This window comes from Haliotis asinina, chromosome 14 (assembly GCF_037392515.1).
Source record: "Haliotis asinina isolate JCU_RB_2024 chromosome 14, JCU_Hal_asi_v2, whole genome shotgun sequence".
Classification (NCBI taxonomy): Eukaryota; Metazoa; Mollusca; class Gastropoda; order Lepetellida; family Haliotidae; genus Haliotis; species Haliotis asinina.
The window spans coordinates 55,140,783-55,165,861 of NC_090293.1; the positions used below are offsets into that span (position 1 = coordinate 55,140,783).

General features: G+C 43.1%; 2 protein-coding genes across 2 annotated transcripts in view; one reads left to right on the top strand and one right to left on the bottom strand.

The window, feature by feature from the left end:
- Nucleotides 1-1,871: 1,871 nt before the first annotated feature.
- On the top strand, nt 1,872-11,193 carry LOC137260904 (uncharacterized). Its single transcript, XM_067798443.1, has 7 exons — nt 1,872-2,028; nt 7,433-7,609; nt 7,978-8,152; nt 8,353-8,635; nt 8,867-8,971; nt 9,271-9,510; nt 10,876-11,193. Exons 1-7 carry the CDS (start codon nt 1,872-1,874, stop codon nt 11,191-11,193), a joined length of 1,455 nt encoding a protein of 484 aa, XP_067654544.1.
- Nucleotides 11,194-14,848: 3,655 nt separating this feature from the next.
- The window catches only part of LOC137261360 (uncharacterized), a 38,040-nt gene continuing 27,809 nt past the window's right edge, over nt 14,849-25,079 (bottom strand). Inside the window, exons 6-7 of the mRNA XM_067799101.1 lie at nt 19,786-19,858; nt 14,849-19,358 (exon numbers count right to left, since the gene is read on the bottom strand). Of these exons, the coding sequence (XP_067655202.1) occupies nt 19,201-19,358; nt 19,786-19,858 (231 nt within the window). The 3' untranslated portion in view covers nt 14,849-19,200. The remainder of the gene's footprint in view (nt 19,359-19,785; nt 19,859-25,079) is intronic.

Sequence of the window (25,079 nt, forward strand, 5' to 3'; positions counted from 1 at the left end):
CGTGAGAATATTGATGATTACTTATTTTCCAGTGCAATAATACACTGAAAGGCAAAAAGACGTCACTAACTTTTTGAAACTGGTAATCAGTTTAATTCAAACACCTGTAAATAGCATAATAATTGTTTATGCTGACATTTAGATCATCAATGTTTAAAGACGAATTTCAGACAATTACGAGTCACCATGACAACAGGTGCGGGCGACAGTACAATCCGAAAGTCAATAATGTGTATGGCCTCCTTGAGCGTTGACGAAAACGTTGCATCGTCTGCACATGGAGTGGATCAGAGGTTGATGAAGGCCACAGACACTTGCGCCCAGACTCGGTGATATGCCTGGCAGAGTTCAACCTTGGTCGCATATCACAAGTCGTTCTATCGGGTGTAAGTCTGGACTGAGGGTAAGTCATTTGTAGAGTTTGTATGCGTCGTGTACGAGCACGACGATGTGTGGTCCTACGGAGACGAGCACGACGATGTGTGGCCCTACGGAGACGATCACGGCGGTGTGTGGCCCTACGGAGACGAGCACGACGGTGTGTGGCCCTATGGAGACGAGCACGACGATGTGTGGCCCTATGGAGACGATCACGGCGGTGTGTGGCCCTATGGAGACGAGCACGACGATGTGTGGCCCTACGGAGACGATCACGGCGGTGTGTGGCCCTACGGAGACGAGCACGACGATGTGTGGCCCTATGGAGACGAGCACGACGATGTGTGGCCCTATGGAGACGATCACGGCGGTGTGTGGCCCTATGGAGACGATCACGGCGGTGTGTGGCCCTATGGAGACGAGCACGACGATATCGAACAATGAGGATCGGACCCGGAAAGGAAGCCAAAATGCCATCAAAATCAATTACGAAACTTCAAAGAATCCAGAAGTCAGCTGCCCGATGTATCTGCCGTTGTTCACGCTATTACCATATCTCTCTGCTTCAGTCACTTCACTGGCTTCCCATCTGTGCAAGCGTCATTTTCAAACTCCTCGCCCTCACTCACGACTGTCTCTACAATGTAAACTGTCCATCCTATCTCAAAGAACTTTTCTCCCCTTACTCACCTCAGCGGAATCTCAGATCCTCCTGTGACTCTCTCTTGACCCAACCAAATGGACGTTTCGAACACGTTTTCTCTTTCGACAACTGACAATTCTGGAATTCGCTTCCCCTATACCCCAGAAATGCAACCACTAAAGACGTCTTTAAATCACTGTTTTCGACTTACCTATATCTGTCTGACCGTACAAGTAGACAATCATTCACTGTTGCTGCAGACAATCATTCACTGTTGCTGCAGACAATCATTCACTGTTGCTGCAGACGGTATATTGTTCGAACATGAACAGAAAATGATTTACAACATGTCTTGCAGTCTAGCCAGTCTTCCCAAAGCATGGTCCCTCTGTTCCCTTGAAAATCGTGGCTGCTGAATAATTCGGTGGCTGTTCTTATAGGGATGACACTTCAGACATCTGACCATTGTCATTTTCATGACATACGCACAAAAACGTGGTCTAGTAGCTGCGTTTTGACGACATGTTTTTGCATCAAATACAGAATTAGAAACGAAACTTTCTTGAACATTGGCTACGAACCAGGTGCAGCTAACATATAAAAAGTGAAAATGAAATAATAAAAATTAAGTTGAAACATATCTGGTAAAATGTTTGGTGGGGTGACGTTTCCTTTTGTTCGGTCATCGTGTTTGTTAACGAGCACGTACGCACAGAGCCGATAAACTAGGACTAGAGCATGTTGTATCCTCTGCCAGATTCCAGTTTCCCAGCCTTATCAATTTACGTAAGTCAGACATTAAAAACAAAGAGCACCTCCCTCTCCGACATTAATTGGTACAGTTCCCAACATGACGACGACAACGCTTTTGGTGCTGACTTCAGTTTTAGGCTCGGCCCTCGCAGTCACCCCCCACATCTTGACCCCACAGGGTAAACACGGCCCTGAGGCTGCCCTAATCATCGTGCCCGGGGCTTACGTTAAGGGCCAGCAGTACATCCCTCTAGGTAGGTCATAACATTTCTCTCTATGTGACCCTATATATGCATGATCATCACATACAAATGTTGGTCTTCTTGTCGATTGTGATGAAATGTGAGACGAGAAGCAAACACTACACAACAGTAAGATGCAAGAAAATTCTACATCATACTCTGAGACGGATGATTCTAGGATCAGCTCCTGGTAGCACTATCCAGATTTTTCCGATTAAATCTAGCACAAGTCTAAAGATAGCATTGCACCGGAAACTGGGACGAGACTGATGTCGAAACCTCTGCTAGATGACTGTTTCCCAGCCTTATCAGAGAGTAGTAAGACTCTGTTTCCATCCATAATGGTTTCCTGATTATAACCCACGTAATAACGTAATAAAATATAAGTTACTTCTTATCTGTGTATACTTCACACGCGTGATGAAATAGTTCAAAACCTTTTTGGGTGTGTTATCCTCAGGTACAGTATGTTCGGTTCGATTTGTGTTTGTTGTATAGGTCAGTGTCGAGGTCACAATCACATTGCAAAGATGACCTCGGGACAGATGCTCAAGCATTTTATAGAAAAGAATTAGTTTATCACAGTACTGTCTTAGGTTTTGGGTTTATTTATACAGTGTTTCATGACAGTACAACATATAGTTCTGAGAGAGTCCAAGAGTGTGTTTTCTAGAATACACTATTGTTCGGAACTTCAGTTATCCCAAATGTGCGAATATAGTGAAAGATATGTCAGATGTGTCCAAGAGCGATCGTCGTGGTCGCTCTCGGGTGGTAGTTTAGGATGGTGGACAAGAAACAGGGAGGACATGAGTCGGCGTTAGAGATGAAGACAGCAGCAGCCATGTTTTATTACTGTTTGGTCGAAGGATGGTCAAAATGGTAAAATACAGTGGTAAACATGTGACAGAACGCACATCAGGACTGAATGGCCAATGATCCCGATGTGGAGACCCGCTCTGTCACTTACACACATATTAGAAGTCCGACGGCGATTCTTCATCGTCGACGTAGTCGTAGGTGGGGCGACGGCCTTGGCCGACACCCCGACTACCCGCACAATCCGCCCACTTCTGTCGATGATCTAGACTCCATGGTTGGTCTCGCTGGATGGTCTCGCTGGATGGTCTCGCTGGATGGTCTCACTGGATGGTCTCGCTGGATGGTCTCCTGGATGGTCTCGCTGGATGGTCTCACTGGATGGTCTCGCTGGATGGTCTCCTGGATGGTCTCGCTGGATGGTCTGTCCACTGACCATATCAGCCAGGTTTTTATACACAGGGCCATTACGCCACATTGTGCAAGGTCACTGGCCCATGCACAAGTACATGCGTAAGATTAGGCGACTTTGGGAGGTGTTAATTGACATGTATTGATAGCGTTTGAGAATTAAGGGTCCTGCCCGGAGGGGGGTTTATGATAAGAGGGGATACACCGAATGTTTGCTGAATACATTACATAGACAAAGGGGATAGAATTTCGGTGCACCCTGGACTTATGTTGAAATAAATAGATCGTTTGAATAAATGAAGTTTTAAGGAAACTTGTAGAAATGATTTAGTCTATGACAACACCCCTGAACGTCGTGGAGCTTTTGTCCTCAAAAGCGCTTTTTAAGAATAGTGACAATATTGGATGTACATGTATACGGTGAATGGCATAAAACGTTGACGCGTTGACAATATTCTGGCACAGGCATCGATCATAAGTCACATAATCGTAATGGCATATACAAGAACGTCAAAGTAATAAATGAATCGAATTGTCAACATTGGTCAGGCGAAACATAACAATAACAATACCGGACGTTTATACACAAAATACAGGTCAGCGGAGATTCCAGCCGTTAACAAAAACACAGGTGAGCGGCTATCCAGCTCGTACAAAAACACAGGTGAGCGGCTATCCAGCTCGTACAAATAAAACATTGGACGTTTCCACCGAGCGGCAAAATCCTGCTCACGGTCGACCATACAGTCGGAATACCTGACTGATAAGTACACGTATGACTTACAGGAACAAAAACAGAATGTGCGTAATGCGTCGTCGTTTGCATTTGAATGTGATATTTTCATGACAACAGTAAGATCTTTGAAATTGGGAGTCTTATATTAGTGAGCCTAGACTCGACAAGGCTAGCAGATGTAGATGTGATCTGCACTAAAAGTAGAATTGGCATGAGAAAAAAAATAAACCTAACCAACTTCAAAAGTCTAAACCGAAAGTTGATGAAAAATTAATTCAAGTGCAATTGGCTCGTAGATATTTTAGCGAATTGTATATTGTGTGCCAGTTACCATAGAAAGTATTATGCACATGGATACTAAATTTTCGCCGGTATCATAACTAGGCACAAAAACACGTTGGCAAAACGAAGAAGTAGGATGTAGACTGGATAAACAGTCTCCATCAAATAAGCTTGGAGAGACAAAACTTATTATACTTCTACGACTGCTATTACCACATAAAAAGATTTAGACGTTTTCACGAAGAGTAATTACAGTATTGCATAACTCATTATAAGCTAATGTCTATAGTAAAAGTTATAGAGGAACAAATTGTTAGAAAAATCCTTGAAACCGGGAGTCTGATTTGAGTGGGACGACTCGGAACCCGCAGATAGCGTTGATCTGCATTAAATGTGTATATGCAAGAATATGTAGTAAAGTAAGAGCCTAACCGACTTCAAAAACTTAATCTAATAAAGAAGTACGCCTCATAACATCACGTACAGATAGCAATACATACTCAATCAATGAAAAGGGGACATATATAGACACATGAACATGAACGCTTGGAGAGGATTCCACATACCTTGCATGAACAAGAATGTCCGAGAGAAGCGTATAAACACATAAGTTTTGAGAACGTTCGAACAAGAGTTCACATACACTGTCACACGAGCACGACGTGAAGCACTTGATGAAGAATCTTGAGTATTGATATGATCTTGAAGGATGACGTTGATAGTTGTTGTATTCACAAATGGACTTTGCTAGGTCTTGTTGTTTTCAATGATTTTGTGAAGGCTGGTGGTTATGGACTGCTGTCTCGTTGATGATAGTCAGGTCGGCTGTCTGTCTGATGTCTTCGTTCTTCCGCCAACATGGCGCCCGACGTTGACGCTGCTCTTGTCAACCACCATTTCTAAACTACCAGTTGCTTTGCTGCGAGTTAGGGTAGGGGAATCGTGCGTGAGTCACAGCAAACTCACGCTACCCGGATTCTCCACCATCTGTCCAAGAGCGTCCGTCGTTTGCGCTCTCGGGTGGTAGTTTAGGATGGTGGACAAGAGACAGGGAAGACAGGAGTCACTTGTAGAGATGAAGACAGCAGCAGCCATGTTTTATTACTGTTTGGTCGAAGGATGGTCAAAATGGTAAAATACAGTGGTAAACATGTGACAGAACGCACATCAGGACTGAATGGCCAATGATCCCGATGTGGAGACCCGCTCTGTCACTTACACACATATTAGAAGTCCGACGGCGATTCTTCATCGTCGACGTAGTCGTAGGTGGGGCGACGGCCTTGGCCGACACCCCGACTACCCGCACAATCCGCCCACTTCTGTCGATGATCTAGACTCCATGGTTGGTCTCGCTGGATGGTCTCGCTGGATGGTCTCGCTGGATGGTCTCACTGGATGGTCTCGCTGGATGGTCTCCTGGATGGTCTCGCTGGATGGTCTGTCCACTGACCATATCAGCCAGGTTTTTATACACAGGGCCATTACGCCACATTGTGCAAGGTCACTGGCCCATGCACAAGTACATGCGTAAGATTAGGCGACTTAGGGAGGATTTGGACTTATATTGAAACAAATAGATTGTTTGAATAAATGATGTTTTAAGGAAACTTATTGAAATGATTTAGTCTATGACAGATGTAACATTTATACACAGTTTCCAGGATGTTTCTTGATAGACGGCATTTAAAACTCTTCAGACATCTGATCATTGGATCAGCTTAGCGACTAATATGATGAGTCGCTTTGTGAAAGCATTCCTAAATATACATGTATGTGGCTTATACCCTCCAAGTATGAGGAGGTTGTACTTCACAGAAGGATTGGTTTGAAATCAAAATTGTATGCATTCGGTTTTATTGGGGCGTAATGTTACCTGCAACTGATGAATCGGGTGGGAGATTTGACGCAAATCATCGTAAGACAAGGAGCATCTACAGTAGCTAGGGTCTTCTGTCATGATATACAGCCGTGTATCGGTAGCCAAGACACGAATATCACTGTCAGTACCAGACACAATGCCGTCGATCTCAGTAGAAAACAGCAGTGGCCCGAGAAAAGAATCCTGCGTCCTTCCAACCTTGAATGACGTGTAGTATCTGTTTGTGAATAACAATTCTCTAACTATGCTCCAGACCTTATCGACCTGTGAAGGTCCCGGGGTAGAATAGGCCTTCAGCAACCCATGCTTGCCATAGAAGGCGACTCAGCTTGTCGTAAGAGGCGACTAACGGGATCGGGTGGTCAGGATCGCTGACTTGGTTGACACATGCGGCGTAAAACTCAACTCACTCACTCACTCACTCCAGACTTTACTTATATCACAAAAGACTGCTTTAATTTCCTTTCCGTTTTCAACGGCTTTAAAGTCACGGTAACTGACATGCTGAGGAATCTCTTGGCATTTATCCTGCCTGTGAGTGTGTTAACAAATCATTACCTTTGAGGAAGCTGAATACGTATTCAGGTAAACATTTCTCAAATACTTACGTGTTTGAAACAGGACACAATGTGAACATTTGAACTTTTCCTATGAATAGATATTACTGATTCCTACTGCCATGCCGATGGAAATACGGGATGGAAAGATCAGTCAAATAAGTTGTGAATAAGGGTGCTAAAGTGTTTGCTGAGTAATTGAGGATTTTATTGTCTACCTCACCTGTATTGATTACTTTTGTCCCGTCTACTGGTAATAAAATGTGTCTAGTCTCATCTTGAGTAAGCTCTATCTTCGTTAAGAAGGAGTCAGAAAAAAGCTGGCAACCAGGATGATCTCGATATCAGTCTCCTACATCTGACTGATCTTCAACCAGGTTATTTTGTACATTAGCGATTTCCTTGAGTCATCACTTAAAACAACAGCAGGAAACTTTCATCTCGCAAGACATCGTTCGGTCGACAGGATATTTTGGTACCCTAATATCGCATTATCTTCAGGAGCACTTATATAATAAGCAATTCTCATATGGCAGTATTCACCTTGTTTCTTACTGGGGTGATATTAGCCCACTTAGTCGGGTAATTACCCCTCTTTGTTCGTTTGTAGTGAGGATCTTCATGTATTGGTCCCCAAACGGATCTGGTGATCTGATCGTAACAAGTTTATTGGGAATGTGTTTATAACAGACTTCTACGGACAGTATCTTTAGTGTTTGTCCAACACAGGGCAGGAAATACAGAGGTCGTCTCCCATGAAACTCTGGGTAGCTGTTCTAGAAGAGTTTATCGGAGATCTCCCGAATCCCATACAGCTGTCGGGAGCTGTGACGGACGCTATTGCGCAGCTCCGGAAGAGCGGAATGACGTCAAACAACGTCTTCTTGGCAGGACACAGTCTCGGAGGTATTACGTCAATCTGCTTTTGTCAGTGTTAGACTCAGGTGTATGAACACGATAATCAGACTCGCCGGAGAATGTTTTACATATTTGCCGAATTAACAGCAACACTCGAAACTAAGCAAGTACATTTTCTATGCAGTTTGACCGAATGAAGAATCTAATTATATCAAGAGTTGAACACCCATTAACTCCTTATAGGGGATGAACATTAAACCAACTTTAATCTCATATTGTGGTCGACAATGGCGAGTTTTGTGAGCAAATGTGAAATAAATAGGGCGGAAGATTGGTTTTCCCAGAACAGAGCTGTAAAAGCAGTATTTGACTGTACGTCTTTTTAAAAGCCGACAAATATTACTCTTTCTTGAAAGGGGTCCTTGTTGGAAACTATGGAAAGTCTCATGCCAATCAGTTAAAAGGCATTCTGCTGCTGGCGTCCTACATCACCACGGGGAATCCCCTGTCCCTGTATCCTGTTCCTGTCCTCACTATCTCCGGCGACTTGGACGGCAATACTCGCATCACCAGGATCGCCGACAGCTTCCAGTGAGTTTAAGGATCAGTTCATTGTCGTATCCCTCACCAGCAGCAAACGAGTATGTAGATAATATCACGGAAAGAAAATACGACCCCTAATCTCTTCACATGACAGGTTTCTTCATTTGACCTTCATGCCAACTTATATATGATTAACCCAGCTTACGCCTGTTTAAACCCCGCCAGCATGTGCACAACGTGTATTCCAGAGAGTTGCAGAGCGACGTTTCAAAGAACGCCAACGCCATGTACCGTACTCCCGTCGTCATCATGTCTGGCATCAACCACGCCCAATTCGCTTCCGGCACCATGCCCTCCGGGGTCGTCAAGGTCGACCTTCCCGCAGAAGTCAGTGAAGCAACAGCGCACAAAGTGATTGCGCAGCACTGCAACAACTTCCTGGTTGCAACGCTTCAGCAGCCGGCGACCGACGTCACGAAGGCCAAGGCCGCCCTCAAGCAGGCGTATGACGCTACTAGTCGCATCATGAAAGTAAGAGAGTTTCGTATCCATCAAGGTTATACAGTACTGGATGGTCAGGCTGATGATTTGGTTGATGAATGTCAACAATGATCATGATGTCAGCAGCTGGAAATCCTCGTCCAGACTGGAATATTTACAGGCCACCATCATATGTCTGGAATATTGCTCAATGCAGTCTTAAACACCAAACAACATGACCCAACGGTACCCCATTCATGACAACCCCCATTCTCATCGCAGCCGCTGCTTACCCTCAAGACTCTGGACATGAATGACCAGGATGTGTCCGGTTGGACCATCCAAGCCCAAAAGCTGTTGCTGGGCGACATCGCTAAGACACTAAAGGTAAGCCGGGCTGTCATCAACTGTATGCATGTCTTTCCTTACTTTAAAGTAAATGCTGCGTCAGCATTTTAAAAAACTCGTAAGTAAATAGCGAAACACACGCCTTCATGGATGACAACTTCTTGTTCACTGCACAGAGCGACGGTTCGATGTAGACTCTCACGCCGCTGGCAATATCGAAGGTCGAAGAAGTTTTAACATAATGAAGTGGTCAACTGTTGTGTAACACACAAAGGTCAACTGCTGTGCATATGTGTATAATACATAAAGGTTATCTGGTCTGTACCTGTGTATAACAGATATCCAACAAGGAGGAGAACGAATATGCATTTTTGAAGACCAGTCCAGACATCGTCACCAACGTCGTCGACACTGTCACCCACGTGTCGCTACCTCTAAATCCCTTGGATGTCTCCACAAACAAAGCTTCACCAGATCAACTGGAGGCCAAGATGAAGACACGCGAAGCAGTCGTAAAGTCTATGTCGGGGGCCAAGCCAGGAGTTGGTCCTACCATCACATGTAAGGACATCAACAAGGTGAGAGACTTATGTACCTGTGCTGGGATTCGAACCAAGAACCTTCTGTCCTCATGCGTGCATCACTTGTCGTTCCCCAACTGAATGTCAGTTTGTGGAGATTGGTGTGTCAGTTTGTGGAGATTGGTGTGTCAGTGTATGGAGATTGAGATAGTTGTACATGGTGGAGATAGTTGTACATGGTGTGTCAGTATATGAAGATTGTTGTACATGGTGTGTCACACTGCATGGAGTGTGTCACTGTATAGAGATTGTTGTCACTGTATGGCGTGTGTCATGTCATTGTATGCAGATTGTTGTACATGGTGTGTCACACTGTATGGAGTGTGTCATTGAACGGAGATTGTTGTACATGGTGTGTCAGTATATGTAGATTGTTGTAAGCGATGTGTCACACAGTGTGGAGATTATTGCACATGGTGTGTCAGTATATGGAGGTTGTTGTACATGGTGTGTCACTGTATGGAGATTGTTGTACACTGTCACAAAGGAGATTGTTGTACTTGGTGTGTCAGTGTAGGAGATTGTTGTACATGGTGTCAAATGTGTGCATCACTTGTTCCCCAACTGAACGTCAGGTTGTGGAGATTGGTGTGTCAGTGTATGGAGATTGGTGTCAGTTTGTGGAGATTGGTGTGTCAGTGTATGGAGATTTTTCTACATTGTGTGTCAGTTAAAGAGATAACTGTGTGTCACTGTCTGGAGGTAGCTGTATATTGTGTGTCACTATATGGAGATTGTTCATAGCGTGTCAGTACATGAAGATATTGTTGTACATGGTGTGTCACTGTATAGAGATTGTTGTACAGTGTAACTAAGGAGATTGTTGTACTTGGTGTGTCAGTGTAGGAGATTGTTGTACATGGTGTCACACTGTATGGAGTGTGTCACTGTATGGAGATTGTTGTACATGGTGTGTCACACTGTATGGAGTGTGTCACTGCATGGAGATTGTTGTACATGGTGCATCACACTGTATGCAGATTGTTGTACATGGTGTGTCACACTGTATGGAGTGTGTCATTGCATGGAGATAGTTGTACATGGTGTGTCAGTATATGAAGATTGTTGTAAGCGATAAGTCACACTGTATGCAGATTGTTGTACATGGTGTGTCACACTGTATGGAGTATGTCATTGTATGGAGAGAGTTGTACATGGTGTGTCACACTGTATAGAGATTGTTGTACATGGTGTGTCAGTATATGGAGGTTGTTGTACATGGTGTGTCACACTGTATGGAGTATGTCATTGCATGGAGATAGTTGTACATGGTGTGTCAGTATATGGAGGTTGCTGTAAGCGATGTGTCACACTGTATGGAGATTGTTGTTTTTGACTTAATTGTCGATCCTCTTCCCACAGGCTGCATTCCAGCTGGCTCTTAGTTCTTCCTCTAGTGTGGCGAAAACTCGCTACCAGAAACGTGCAGTGAGGAAACTGGTTTTCAAAGACGATGTCCAACTTAGCCATGGTATCCAGTGGGCGGGGCAGACATTGGACCTGAAAGAAACAGCGAATGCCCTGGAGGTAACATCTGCCTCTCTAATCACAGCGGCCGATTACACCACACCATCATTCGCTGGCATGTACTTCTGCAAACTGTTGGCGCCGTACCGTGCCATGGAGTGGATCTATGTGGACTCACTCCGGAGAAATACGTCTCCCAGTCTGGTGGGATGATGTGAAATATGTTTAATAAATGCTTTTTTGCATGATTCTTCGAAGACAAATCTCAAGTGATTGACCAGGAGTAGGTAGATTTTCCGTGTTCACTAAATGTTCACTGTTTCTTTTGTTACACGTTTGATTCAATGTACATAGCTTCCTGTCACCTCACGGGCACTCTGAACTAGCAGGGTTATCAACATTTTTATCGTGACACCAGGGTTTGGGTTATTGGGTGATACCAACTTGGTTGACTGATCTACTTTCTGATACCATCATCTGGAGTTAATGACCTACTTCTGGATTTGCCATCAAGAGTTAATGACCTGCTTGGTGGCACCAATTAGTGTTATAAGACACAGACGCACATCACAATTTAGTATATCCATTATTCCAGTATATATCCGTCATTCCAGTATGTATCCGTTATTCCAATATGTATCCGTTATTCCAGGATATATCTGAACGTAATAAAGTACTGTCAGAAGTGTTGTTTAGGCTGTTACTCTGTGTCCCTGCTGTTACTGTGTCCCTGTTGTTACTCTGTGTCCCTGTTGTTGCTGTGTGTCCCTGCTGTTGCTGCGTGTCCCTGCTGTTACTCTGTGTCCCTGTTGTTACTGCTGTTACTGTGTGTCCCTGTTGTTACTGTGCCCCTGTTGTTACTCTGTGCCCCTGTTGTTACTCTCTGTCCCTGTTGTTACTCTGTGTCCCTGCTGTTACTGTGTCCCTGTTGTTACTCTGTGTCCCTGTTGTTACTCTGTGTCCCTGCTGTTACTCTGTGTCCCTGCTGTTACTCTGTGTCTCTGTTGTTACTCTGTGTCCCTGCTGTTACTGTGTCCCTGTTATTACTCCGAAATTTACACAGCTGCAAATAGCATACTGTCGAACTAACCGACTTTGGCCTAGCTGGGCATTCGGTGGAATGGTAAGAGGATTTCCAGACAAGCATGTTTACAGGTAAACTCGGACAGAAATATATGAATGTCTGCGGAAAACAATAGATCACACTATATATGACAAGTAGGTCGCTCAGCCAGGTATGACGATGGACCGTCGAGTCACACTGCAAGAAATGCATGTGCACATGGGGGTCATCTCAAAGATATTTTGGTTTTTTTCTGTGTGACGAAGATGTATCACTCCTTGATTACCTTTTTAGGTGTCTTTTACTCAGAAAGTTTATGTTGAGATATGTGTAAAAAGTAAAATACCTGATGCCCATAGTAAAGCTTAAATCAGCCATTGCATTAAAGGTCTCAAAATAGATTTCGGTTAATAGGATATTTAGATAGCGCACATATCCATGCAACTAGTTCTTGATCAATGTGTTTATATTTTTCCCCAAGGTCATTGGATGTCAGTCTCAACGGCACATCGTATTATCAATCTCAACTCCCTTGGGAGTATGCAACTGTTACAGCCTGAGTTTACTATGGCTTTCTCATCCTTACGAGGTACCCACTCTCGGCTGGGTGGACTGGGACATATAGTCAAAGCATTTTGTCCAGGTTCTCAGCAGTTGTTGTACCCACAACTACGTGTTTGCACGTATTGATGTGACCACCGTCTGGTCTTATACCAGCAGGTTCGTGGGTTCTGTTAACTGTACAGGGTTGTGTACTGTACACTAGGAGCTGTGACAACACGGAAAGAGTGCACACAGAGTTGACTCCCAAGGTTTTTACACCCGGCCACAAGTTGGCTTGATCCTGTCGCCTCTGGCTAGCTGGATCCCCACAATATTAGCCTTGTGCTTAGCCAGCTGGCCAAACGTGAACCATATAGGTGGGCACTCGATCGACAGGACTGGACAGTATTTGTAAATTGTTATGACTTGTCGTGTCCTTCCCCCACTTTAATTCCCTAACGGACTAGGATATCTCAGCTGATATCTCCATCTCCCAGGCCAACCTCATCCATCTTCTGGTTTTGCTTTTGAGACGACCCCTCCAAACTTTCAATAGTGACAGTGAGACTCCATGGTAGCTTAATCCTCAATAGTTTCAGCATGGAGGTTATCAGTTTATAAGTCAACTATCGTTCACAGTGTAGGTAAGAATAATTTCAAAATGGGCATTTCAAAAGTGTCCTTTGTAATACACCATCATCGACATATTTCGCTCGGCCCCCAACATATTTGAAAGGACAAATCATCTGACAGTTACTTGATGCTTTTCTAGACTAGGTTTGAATCTTTTGGAAGTCATGGAAAATATACATGCCATGTATCTGCAAACAGCAAAATGCACCACTTCAAGATCTGTCTCATATGTCTGCCAAGAACTATTGAAAGATATCAAATGGTTTTCGAGTTGTGCTCTAGAAATGAAACCCAGCCCTCCATTTTGAGATTAAGTCAGAATCGTTTCCATGGAAACTGGGAAAATGATAAATCACAAAAATCTGTAAATTTTGGGGGTCTGCCACACATATCTGCCAAGTTTTGCTGAACAATATTAAGAACTTTTCGAGTTGTGCTCTGGACACGAAGTCCATCCCTCCCCACTGAGACAAGGGAAATTGGGAAAATCATAAATCACCAAAACCTGTAAATAGCAAAAGGCAACACTTTATGGTCTGCCTCCAATATATGCCAGGTTTTGCTGACAGATATTAATAAGTTTTTGAGTTCTGATCTGGAAACGGAACCCATCCCTTTTGATACTAACTCCGAAACGTTTCCATGGAAAACGAGAAAATAAGAAGTCACAAACACCTGTAAATAGCAAATGGCACCACTTTAGGTTCGGATTGATATATCTATCAAGTTTTGCAGAAAAGTATTGAATGGTTTTAGAGTTATGCTCCGGAAATGACACCCATCCCTCCATTTTCAGACTAAGTCCAAAACGTTTCTATGGAAACCAAGAAAGTAATAAATCACAAAAACCTGTAAATAGTAAAAGGCACCACTTTCGGTTCTGACTGATATATCTATCACGTTTTTCAGAAAAGTATTGGACGGTTATGAGTTATGCTCAGGAAACTAAGCCCACCCCACCATTAGACTAAGACCAAAACGTTCCATTCAATACTTATCTGCAAAACTTGACAGACATGTCAGTCAGAACCTATAGGGGTGCCAGTCTCAAAAGGTGGGGGATGGTCTTCGTTTCCGGAGCACAACTCAAAATCTTCTTAATATCTTTCATCTAACCTAGGCACATATGTGAGCTTAGACCCCAAAGTGGTGCCTTTTGCTATTTACGCAAAAAGTCATTTTGGCACTTTTATTTTTCTCAGTTTCCATGAAAACAATGCGGACTTAGTCATAAAAAGGAGGGATGGGCTTCGTTTACAGAGTACAACTCGAAAACCATTTGGTATTTCTCAACAGATCTTGGCAGATATATCAGACAGTTCTTGAAATAGTGCCTTTTGCTGTTTACAGATATATGGCATTTATACTTTTCATTAGTTCCACGGAAATGATTCAAACTTGATCAAGTAATCGTCATATGATTTGTCCTTATGTGGGATCCAGAGGAATATGTCATCTTCTGATGACTCTTGTTATACATACACATATATAGCATGACGACGGTGTGGCAGCTGTTGACGCATCATGACGGAGGCCTGTGTCCAAACACAATGTCAAGTATATGCATGGTGTACCATGTTATAACATTCCTGGAGTGCTTCTAAAGGCCACATGAAAGTAAAGCAATGCTGTCATATAGTAAAAGTTTAATGGCAACAAAATACAACATCCATAAAGAGATAAATGGATAAAAAACCAAAGTGGTTTGAACCAAACCTGAATACTATAATGACAACAGCTTCTGGTCAGGTAACAACCGTTTAACCAACACAGCCAGACACACACCTTCCATGGGTAAATGTAAAATAACAGCAGATCCAAATGATGGCCATGAATGTGTAAATACATGCATGAAGGAGACGGACATTCTGAAGAAAACATTGTGCTTCGTATACATGAACACTTATTCTATCTCCTTATGTCTTCAGTTCCAGGAGAACATATGTCTGAAGTAGATTGTGCTTATCAGATACTATCAAACATTTCTCAGTCCCATGTACATCACATATTGCACTATAAACTGTCAACAAAGGCAATCACTAAATATATCTCAACAAAATACATTTGTACATGACACATTTCACCATAAACTGTCAACAAAGGCAGTCTGTAAATATATCTCAATAAAAACAGCTGTACATCACAGATTGTACTATAAACTGTAAACAACAGAGCAGACACAACAAGTAACAAGTTTTTGCCACCAACATGGCAATGACCCCTGCCGCTAAAGATGAATGAAATATTTATAACATATTCACTACTCTTTAATTTTTGCTCACACACAAGATGCTTGAAATGACTGTTGTCTGAATAATCACCCAATGTACGCTGTCAATAGCATTGAGGACATTGGTTGCAATGTTCTATGGAATATTGTGTTAACACAACTTTGAAAAGTGGACAAAGTGTTGTAGTCATACTGAAAATAAAATCAAGTTCACCCAAATCAACTGATGTCTGCATAATCCCCCGATGTACGCTGTCACCAAATTTGAGGACATTGGGTACAACAGTTCATGAGATCGCATTAACAAGATTTTGAAGAGTGGTCAAAGGGTCATGTTGACCTTGAAAATAAGGTGTTTGCTAACTTTACTTTAAAACTGAGCTACTTACCAGAACAGCCACCCGGTCATGCAAATAGGCAGGTAACATGTCAAATCCTTACATTACGCTTGGCAGATAATGTCACATGACTTCAAGCACATGCATTTCACTAAGTGCACACACATCTACTCATACAGAAATGTCCACATCCAATTTGTTGACTGATGCAAAAGACATTATACGAAAAATATATAATCATTTCAAACGAGAAAGTGAAAGGGGCCGTCCATTTGTAGCTCCTGAAAAGTATCGCAAACGGACCCAACATGCCTTGGATCTCTCAAAGGGCATGTTGAGTGGAATTATTCATGCCTCATCTACAGACATTCTAGGGACCATCTCAAAAGTTGGTAGGAAATTAAAACTGGATAGTTTTAATCAAGGCTTGTCAGGGACATAAATAGAAAACTAACACATCAAAATGTGCATGTGTCAGTACAACGATTGAACCAAATCCTTGCTCAAGACCACCAGCTTGATGTCTCTCGTTATACTATTTGCAAATTGTTGCTGAAATTTGGTTAGAAATGTAAAAGTGTTCAGGGGATAAAACTTGCCATGTGTGAACAGCATGACATCGTAAAATCAAGAATAAATTACTTGAGAACAATAAGAAAAAAGAAGAGATGCTTTGTGATTGAAAAATCTTGAAAAATTTGAGGAAAACAGGTAAGTGATCAACCCCAAAAATACAAATGAAAGACCCACTTCAGTAATGTGTACTGGCATAGTTTACAGAAATATCATTAATGGACTGTGAATAATGCCTAGAAAACAAACCTTTCCCATAACTACTTCCAAGCTCAAAATATTTTCATGGAAACTTCACAATCAAAATGCTCTGTTATAAACATGTGCATGAAAAGACATTGCAATAGCAATTTCAAAAATCATATAAATTATGTGACATATTTCATTTTGAGACAACCCCTTCTGCCCTACACCAGTATTGACATTGTTAACTAATGCAAAATGCACGTGCTTGAAGTCATGTGACATGACCAGCCGAGATAATGTAAGAATGTGACATTTGACCTGCCTATTTGCATGACCGGGTCGCTGTTCTGGTAAGTAGCTCAACACCCTTGACATGTGAGGTGTTGTTGTGACTTGAAATAATGACAGCTCTTATAGACAACTTTCTTATTATCGAGTGATAAATTATGACAATTCAAATCCTCAATGGTAGAAGAATTATAAAGCCTCGAATAGCTGGAAACAAATAGCACTTATACTTTTAAAGTAAATTTACCTAACACCGTTCTGAAACATTTTCTGCCAGACTATAAAGTCATTCAGTACAACAGTTCATGAGGTATCACATTAACAAGAGTTTGAAGAGTGGTCAGAGAGTTGTGGTTACCTTGATAATAAGATCAAGGTCTACAAAATTGACTAGTGTCTGCGCATTCCCTCAATGTAGGTTGTCACCAAATTTGAAGAAATTGGGTAAAACAGTTCATGAGATATGGCATTAACAAGAGTTTGAAGAGTGGTCAAAGATTCATGATGACCTTGAAAATAAGGTCAAGGTCAACAAACTTGACTGGTGTCTGTGCAATTTCCCATTGTAGGCTGTCACCAAATTTGAAGAAATTGGGTAAAACAGTTCATGAGATATGGCATTAACAAGAGTTTGAAGAGTGGTCAAAGAGTCATGGTGACCTTGAAAATAAAGACAAGGTCAACAAACTTGATGGCTCCTGTATAATCTCCCAGTGTAGGCTGTCACCAAATTTGAAGACTTTGGGTATAGCAGTTCATGAGATATGGCGTTAACAAGTAATGGGACGTACATATGGACAGACGGATGCTGCTGAATACATAGTATCCCTGTTCCGTGTTTCAGTGGGGGACAATGTTATAAAGATGTTACAAGGCAAGACACAAACATTACACCTGTAATCAAACATAGATATTTTACCTGTCGTCAGCACAAACATAGCTGTCATCAGACACAGATATTATACCTGTCATCAGCTCAAACATAGCTGTCATCTGACACGGATATTATACCTGTCATAAGACACAGGCATTATTCCTGTAATCAGATGAAAGCATTACATCAGTCATCAGACACAGCCATAAATGTCATCAGACACATACATTAACCTGTTATCAGACACATATATTACACCTGTCATAAGACAGACGTTATACCTGTCATCAGACACAAACGTCATCAAAGACATCAGCACAGAATGGCTGCTCCTGGTTTAACTCTAGCATCACACATATTCAGCAGCATATGTATTATCTCTCATTCAGAAGTTGTATCAAGGATTATCACAATGTGCCTGTATAGTTGACCCATACAGTACAGGCAACACAAAGGGGAAACAGAAGGGGCGATGTTACTGAAGGAAAGCATGACATCCAACACAGTCCTGCAATAAGTGGAAGGCTGGGTTGTTGTCATGACGATGGTTCCGTCTGGTAACATCACACCAGGAGAGACAGCTTCCCAACTCTAGAATAATGTCTTCTGGAGTTTACTACATCATGTCAGAGAGTTTACTACATTATGTTAGGAAGCTTACTGTATCATGTCAGGGAGCTTACTGCATCATGTCCGGGAATTTACTGCATCATGTCAGGGAGTTTACTGCATCAAGTCAGGAGTTTACAGCATCATATCAGGGGGGTTTACTGCATCATGTCAGGGAGTTTACCACATCATGTTGGGAAGCTTACTGCATCATGTCAGGGAGTTTACTGCATCATGTTTGGAACCTTACTGCATCATGTTGAGAAGTTTACAGCATCATGTCAGGGGTTTACAGCATCATATCAGGGGGGTTTACTGCATCATGTCAGGGAGTTTACTACATCATGTCGGGAAGCTTACTGCATCATGTCAGGGAGTTACTGCATCATGTCAGGGAGTTTACTGTTTCATGTCAGGGAGTTTACAGCATCATGTTGGGGGGGATACTGCATCATGTCGGGGAGTTTACAGCATCATGTCGGGAAGCTTACTGCATCATGTCGGGAAGGTCTACTGCATCACATTGGGGGGACTTAACAGCATCATGTTGGGGGGGCTTACTGCATCATGTCGGGTGGTGGGGGTGCTACTGCATCATGTTGGAGAGTTTACAGCATCATGTCGGGGAGTTTACTGCATCATCTTGTGGAGTTTACTGCATCATGTCAGAGAGGTTTACCGCATCATGTCGGGGAAGTTCACAGCATCATGTTGGGAAGCTTACTACATCATGTCAGGAGTTTACTGCATCATGTCAGGGAGTTTACTGCATTATGTCAGGGAATTTACTGCATCATGTCGGGTGGGTTTACTGCATCACGTCAGGAAGTTTTGCTACATCATGTCAGGAAGTTTACTACATCATGTCGGGGAATTTACTGCATCATGTCGGTGAGTTCACTTCATCGACAGGGACATCATCCGATGCATCTGTTATTCGGTCTGCTGAGTACATGACATCAGTCCTCACAGAATACTTCATTCCCTCCAGCACCTCTGACCCCTCATGTAGAATGTCATGTTGGAATATCAGGGCTGAGCCTGTTGGGAATGTGACAGCTTCAAGGTCAAAGTTATAATAACAGCAATAAATGAAGGGCATCAGATAGAGAGATGGGGTGGAAGAATGGGAAGAAGAGATAGGGGTGGAAGGGGCTAAGTGGAGGGAAAACCTGGGTAGATGAGGGGGAGGGGTAAAGGTGTATTGATGGGGTGGTTGTACAGATTGAGGAGAATTCGGGGAGGGTTTCAAGGGGAGTAATCGGCTGAAAAGTATTTTTGATAATTAATAACTGAGGATACTATTTAGTCTGCAGTCAGGGACAGGTAGGATAGGATATAGGACATTTGTATATGTACTTGATATGATGGTATTTTGTTATTGATATATCCTCTAATTGTAGATAATAGCTTGTGGTCAGATGTGCTGAAAACTAATATGTATGAATCGTAAGCTTGAAAACATTACCTTTTACAGGTACAACTGGCACCTTCTGTGAAGCATCACTGGAGAAAAATGTTGTACTTCCTCCTTTAAAGCCCTGAAAGCAACACATGGCAAGGCTTGACAAGGCTCATTCAGATACACCTGTACAGTTAACCACCTCACCTCATTCAGATACCCCTGTACAGTTAACCACCTCATCTCATTCAGATACACCTGTACAGTTAACCACCTCACCTCATTCAGATACCCTTGTACAGTTAACCACCTCATCTCATTCAGATACACCTGTACAGTTAACCACCTCACCTCATTCAGATACACCTGTACAGTTAACCACCTCACCTCATTCAGATACACCTGTACAGTTAACCACCTCACCTCATTCAGATACACCTGTACAGTTAACCACCTCATCTCATTCAGATACCCCTGTACAGTTAACCACCTCACCTCATTCAGATACCCCTGTACAGTTAACCACCTCATCTCATTCAGATACACCTGTACAGTTAACCACCTCACCTCATTCAGATACACCTGTACAGTTAACCACCTCACCTCATTCAGATACCCCTGCACAGTCAACCACCTCATCTCATTCAGATACACCTGTACAGTTAACCACCTCACCTCATTCAGATACACCTGTACAGTTAACCACCTCACCTCATTCAGATACCCCTGTACAGTTAACCACCTCATCTCATTCAGATACCCTTGTACAGTTAACCACCTCACCTCATTCAGATACCCCTGCACAGTTAACCACCTCATCTCATTCAGATACACCTGTACAGTTAACCACCTCACCTCATTCAGATACACCTGTACAGTTAACCACCTCATCTCATTCAGATACACCTGTACAGTTAACCACCTCACCTCATTCAGATACCCCTGTACAGTTAACCACCTCATCTCATTCAGATACACCTGTACAGTTAACCACCTCACCTCATTCAGATACACCTGTACAGTTAACCACCTCATCTCATTCAGATACCCCTGTACAGTTAACCACCTCACCTCATTCAGATACCCCTGTACAGTTAACCACCTCATCTCATTCAGATACACCTGTACAGTTAACCACCTCACCTCATTCAGATACACCTGTACAGTTAACCACCTCACCTCATTCAGATACCCCTGCACAGTCAACCACCTCATCTCATTCAGATACACCTGTACAGTTAACCACCTCACCTCATTCAGATACACCTGTACAGTTAACCACCTCACCTCATTCAGATACCCCTGTACAGTTAACCACCTCATCTCATTCAGATACCCTTGTACAGTTAACCACCTCACCTCATTCAGATACCCCTGCACAGTTAACCACCTCATCTCATTCAGATACACCTGTACAGTTAACCACCTCACCTCATTCAGATACACCTGTACAGTTAACCACCTCATCTCATTCAGATACACCTGTACAGTTAACCACCTCACCTCATTCAGATACCCTTGTACAGTTAACCACCTCATCTCATTCAGATACACCTGTACAGTTAACCACCTCACCTCACTCAGATACACCTGTACAGTTAACCACCTCACCTCATTCAGATACACCTGTACAGTTAACCACCTCACCTCATTCAGATACACCTGTACAGTTAACCACCTCACCTCATTCAGATACCCCTGTACAGTTAACCACCTCACCTCATTCAGATACCCCTGTACAGTTAACCACCTCATCTCATTCAGATACACCTGCACAGTTAACCACCTCACCTCATTCAGATACACCTGTACAGTTAACCACCTCACCTCATTCAGATACCCCTGCACAGTCAACCACCTCATCTCATTCAGATACACCTGTACAGTTAACCACCTCACCTCATTCAGATACACCTGTACAGTTAACCACCTCACCTCATTCAGATACCCCTGTACAGTTAACCACCTCATCTCATTCAGATACCCTTGTACAGTTAACCACCTCACCTCATTCAGATACCCCTGCACAGTTAACCACCTCATCTCATTCAGATACACCTGTACAGTTAACCACCTCACCTCATTCAGATACACCTGTACAGTTAACCACCTCACCTCATTCAGATACACCTGTACAGTGATGTGGCCAACTCATCTCATTCAGATACACCTGTACAGCTAACCACCTCACCTCATTCAGATACACCTGTACAGTTAACCACCTCACCTCATTCAGATACCCCTGTACAGTTAACCACCTCACCTCATTCAGATACCCCTGCACAGTCAACCACCTCATTTCATTCAGATACACCTGTACAGTTAACCACCTCACCTCATTCAGATACCCCTGTACAGTTAACCACCTCACCTAATTCAGATACCCCTGTACAGTTAACCACCTCATTCAGATACACCTGTACAGTAAACCACCTCATCTCATTCAGATACACCTGTACAGTGATGTGGGCATCTCATCTCCTTCAGATACACCTGTACAGCCAACCACCTCACCTCATTCAGATACCCCTGTACAGTTAACCACCTCATCTCATTCAGATACACCTGTACAGTTAACCACCTCACCTCATTCAGATACACCTGTACAGTTAACCACCTCACCTCATTCAGATACACCTGTACAGTTAACCACCTCACCTCATTCAGATACACCTGTACAGTTAACCACCTCATCTCATTCAGATACACCTGTACAGTTAACCACCTCACCTCATTCAGATACACCTGTACAGTTAACCACCTCACCTCATTCAGATACCCCTGCACAGTCAACCACCTCATCTCATTCAGATACACCTGTACAGTTAACCACCTCACCTCATTCAGATACACCTGTACAGTTAACCACCTCACCTCATTCAGATACCCCTGTACAGTTAACCACCTCATCTCATTCAGATACCCTTGTACAGTTAACCACCTCACCTCATTCAGATACCCCTGCACAGTTAACCACCTCATCTCATTCAGATACACCTGTACAGTTAACCACCTCACCTCATTCAGATACACCTGTAGAGTTAACCACCTCACCTCATTCAGATACACCTGTACAGTGATGTGGCCAACTCATCTCATTCAGATACACCTGTACAGCTAACCACCTCATCTCATTCAGATACACCTGTACAGTTAACCACCTCACCTCATTCAGATACCCCTGTACAGTTAACCACCTCACCTCATTCAGATACCCCTGCACAGTCAACCACCTCATTTCATTCAGATACACCTGTACAGTTAACCACCTCACCTCATTCAGATACCCCTGTACAGTTAACCACCTCACCTCATTCAGATACCCCTGTACAGTTAACCACCTCATTCAGATACACCTGTACAGTAAACCACCTCATCTCATTCAGATACACCTGTACAGTGATGTGGGCATCTCATCTCCTTCAGATACACCTGTACAGCTAACCACCTCACCTCATTCACATACACCTGTACAGTTAACCACCTCATCTCATTCAGATACACCTGTACAGAGATGTAGTCACTCACCTCATTCAGATACACCTGTACAGTCAACCACCTCATTCAGATACACCTGTACAGTTAACCACCTCATTCAGATACCCCTGTACAGTTAACCACCTCATCTCATTCAGATACACCTGTACAGTGATGTAGTCACTCACCTCATTCAGATACACCTGTACAGTTAACCACCTCATTCAGATACACCTGTACAGTTAACCACCTCATCTCATTCAGATACACCTGTACAGTGATGTAGTCACTCACCTCATTCAGATACACCTGTACAGTTAACCACCTCATTCAGATACACCTGTACAGTTAACCACCTCATTCAGATACCCATGTACAGTTAACCACCTCATCTCATTCAGATACACCTGTACAGTTAACCACCTCATCTCATTCAGATACACCTGTACAGTGATGTGGCCACCTCATCTCATTCAGATACACCTGCACAGTTAACCACCTCACCTCATTCAGATACACCTGTACAGTGATGTGGCCACCTCATCTCATTCAGATACACCTGTACAGTTAGCCACCTCATCTCATTCAGATACACCTGTACATTTAACCACCTCACCTCATTCAGATACCCCTGTACAGTTAACCACCTCACCTCATTCAGATACACCTGTACAGTTAACCACCTCACCACATTCAGATACACCTGTACAGTTAACCACCTCACCTCATTCAGATACACCTGTAAAGTTAACCACCTCACCTCATTCAGATACACCTGTACAGTTAACCACCTCACCTCATTCAGAAACCCCTGTACAGTTAACCACCTCATCTCATTCAGATCCACCTGTACAGTTAACCACCTCATCTCATTCAGATACACCTGTACAGTGATGTGGCCACCTCATCTCATTCAGATACACCTGCACAGTTAACCACCTCACCTCATTCAGATACACCTGTACAGTGATGTGGCCATCTCACCTCATTCAGATACACCTGTACAGTGATGTGGCCATCTCACCTCATTCAGATACACCTGTACAGTTAACCACCTCACCTCATTCAGATACCCCTGTACAGTTAACCACCTCACCTCATTCAGATACACCTGTACAGTTAACCACCTCATCTCATTCAGATACACCTGTACAGTGATGTGGCCACCTCATCTCATTCAGATACACCTGCACAGTTAACCACCTCACCTCATTCAGATACACCTGTACAGTGATGTGGCCACCTCATCTCATTCAGATACACCTGTACAGTTAGCCACCTCATCTCATTCAGATACACCTGTACAGTTAACCACCTCACCTCATTCAGATACCCCTGTACAGTTAACCACCTCACCTCATTCAGATACACCTGTACAGTTAACCACCTCACCACATTCAGATACACCTGTACAGTTAACCACCTCACCTCATTCAGATACACCTGTAAAGTTAACCACCTCACCTCATTCAGATACACCTGTACAGTTAACCACCTCACCTCATTCAGAAACCCCTGTACAGTTAACCACCTCATCTCATTCAGATACACCTGTACAGTGATGTGGCCATCTCACCTCATTCAGATACACCTGTACAGTGATGTGGCCATCTCACCTCATTCAGATACACCTGTACAGTTAACCACCTCACCTCATTCAGATACCCCTGTACAGTTAACCACCTCATCTCATTCAGATACACCTGTACAGTTAACCACCTCATCTCATTCAGATACACCTGTACAGTGATGTGGGCATCTCATCTCCTTCAGATACAACTGTACAGCTAACCACCTCACCTCATTCAGATACACCTGTACAGTTAACCACCTCATCTCATTCAGATACACCTGTACAGTGATGTAGTCACTCACCTCATTCA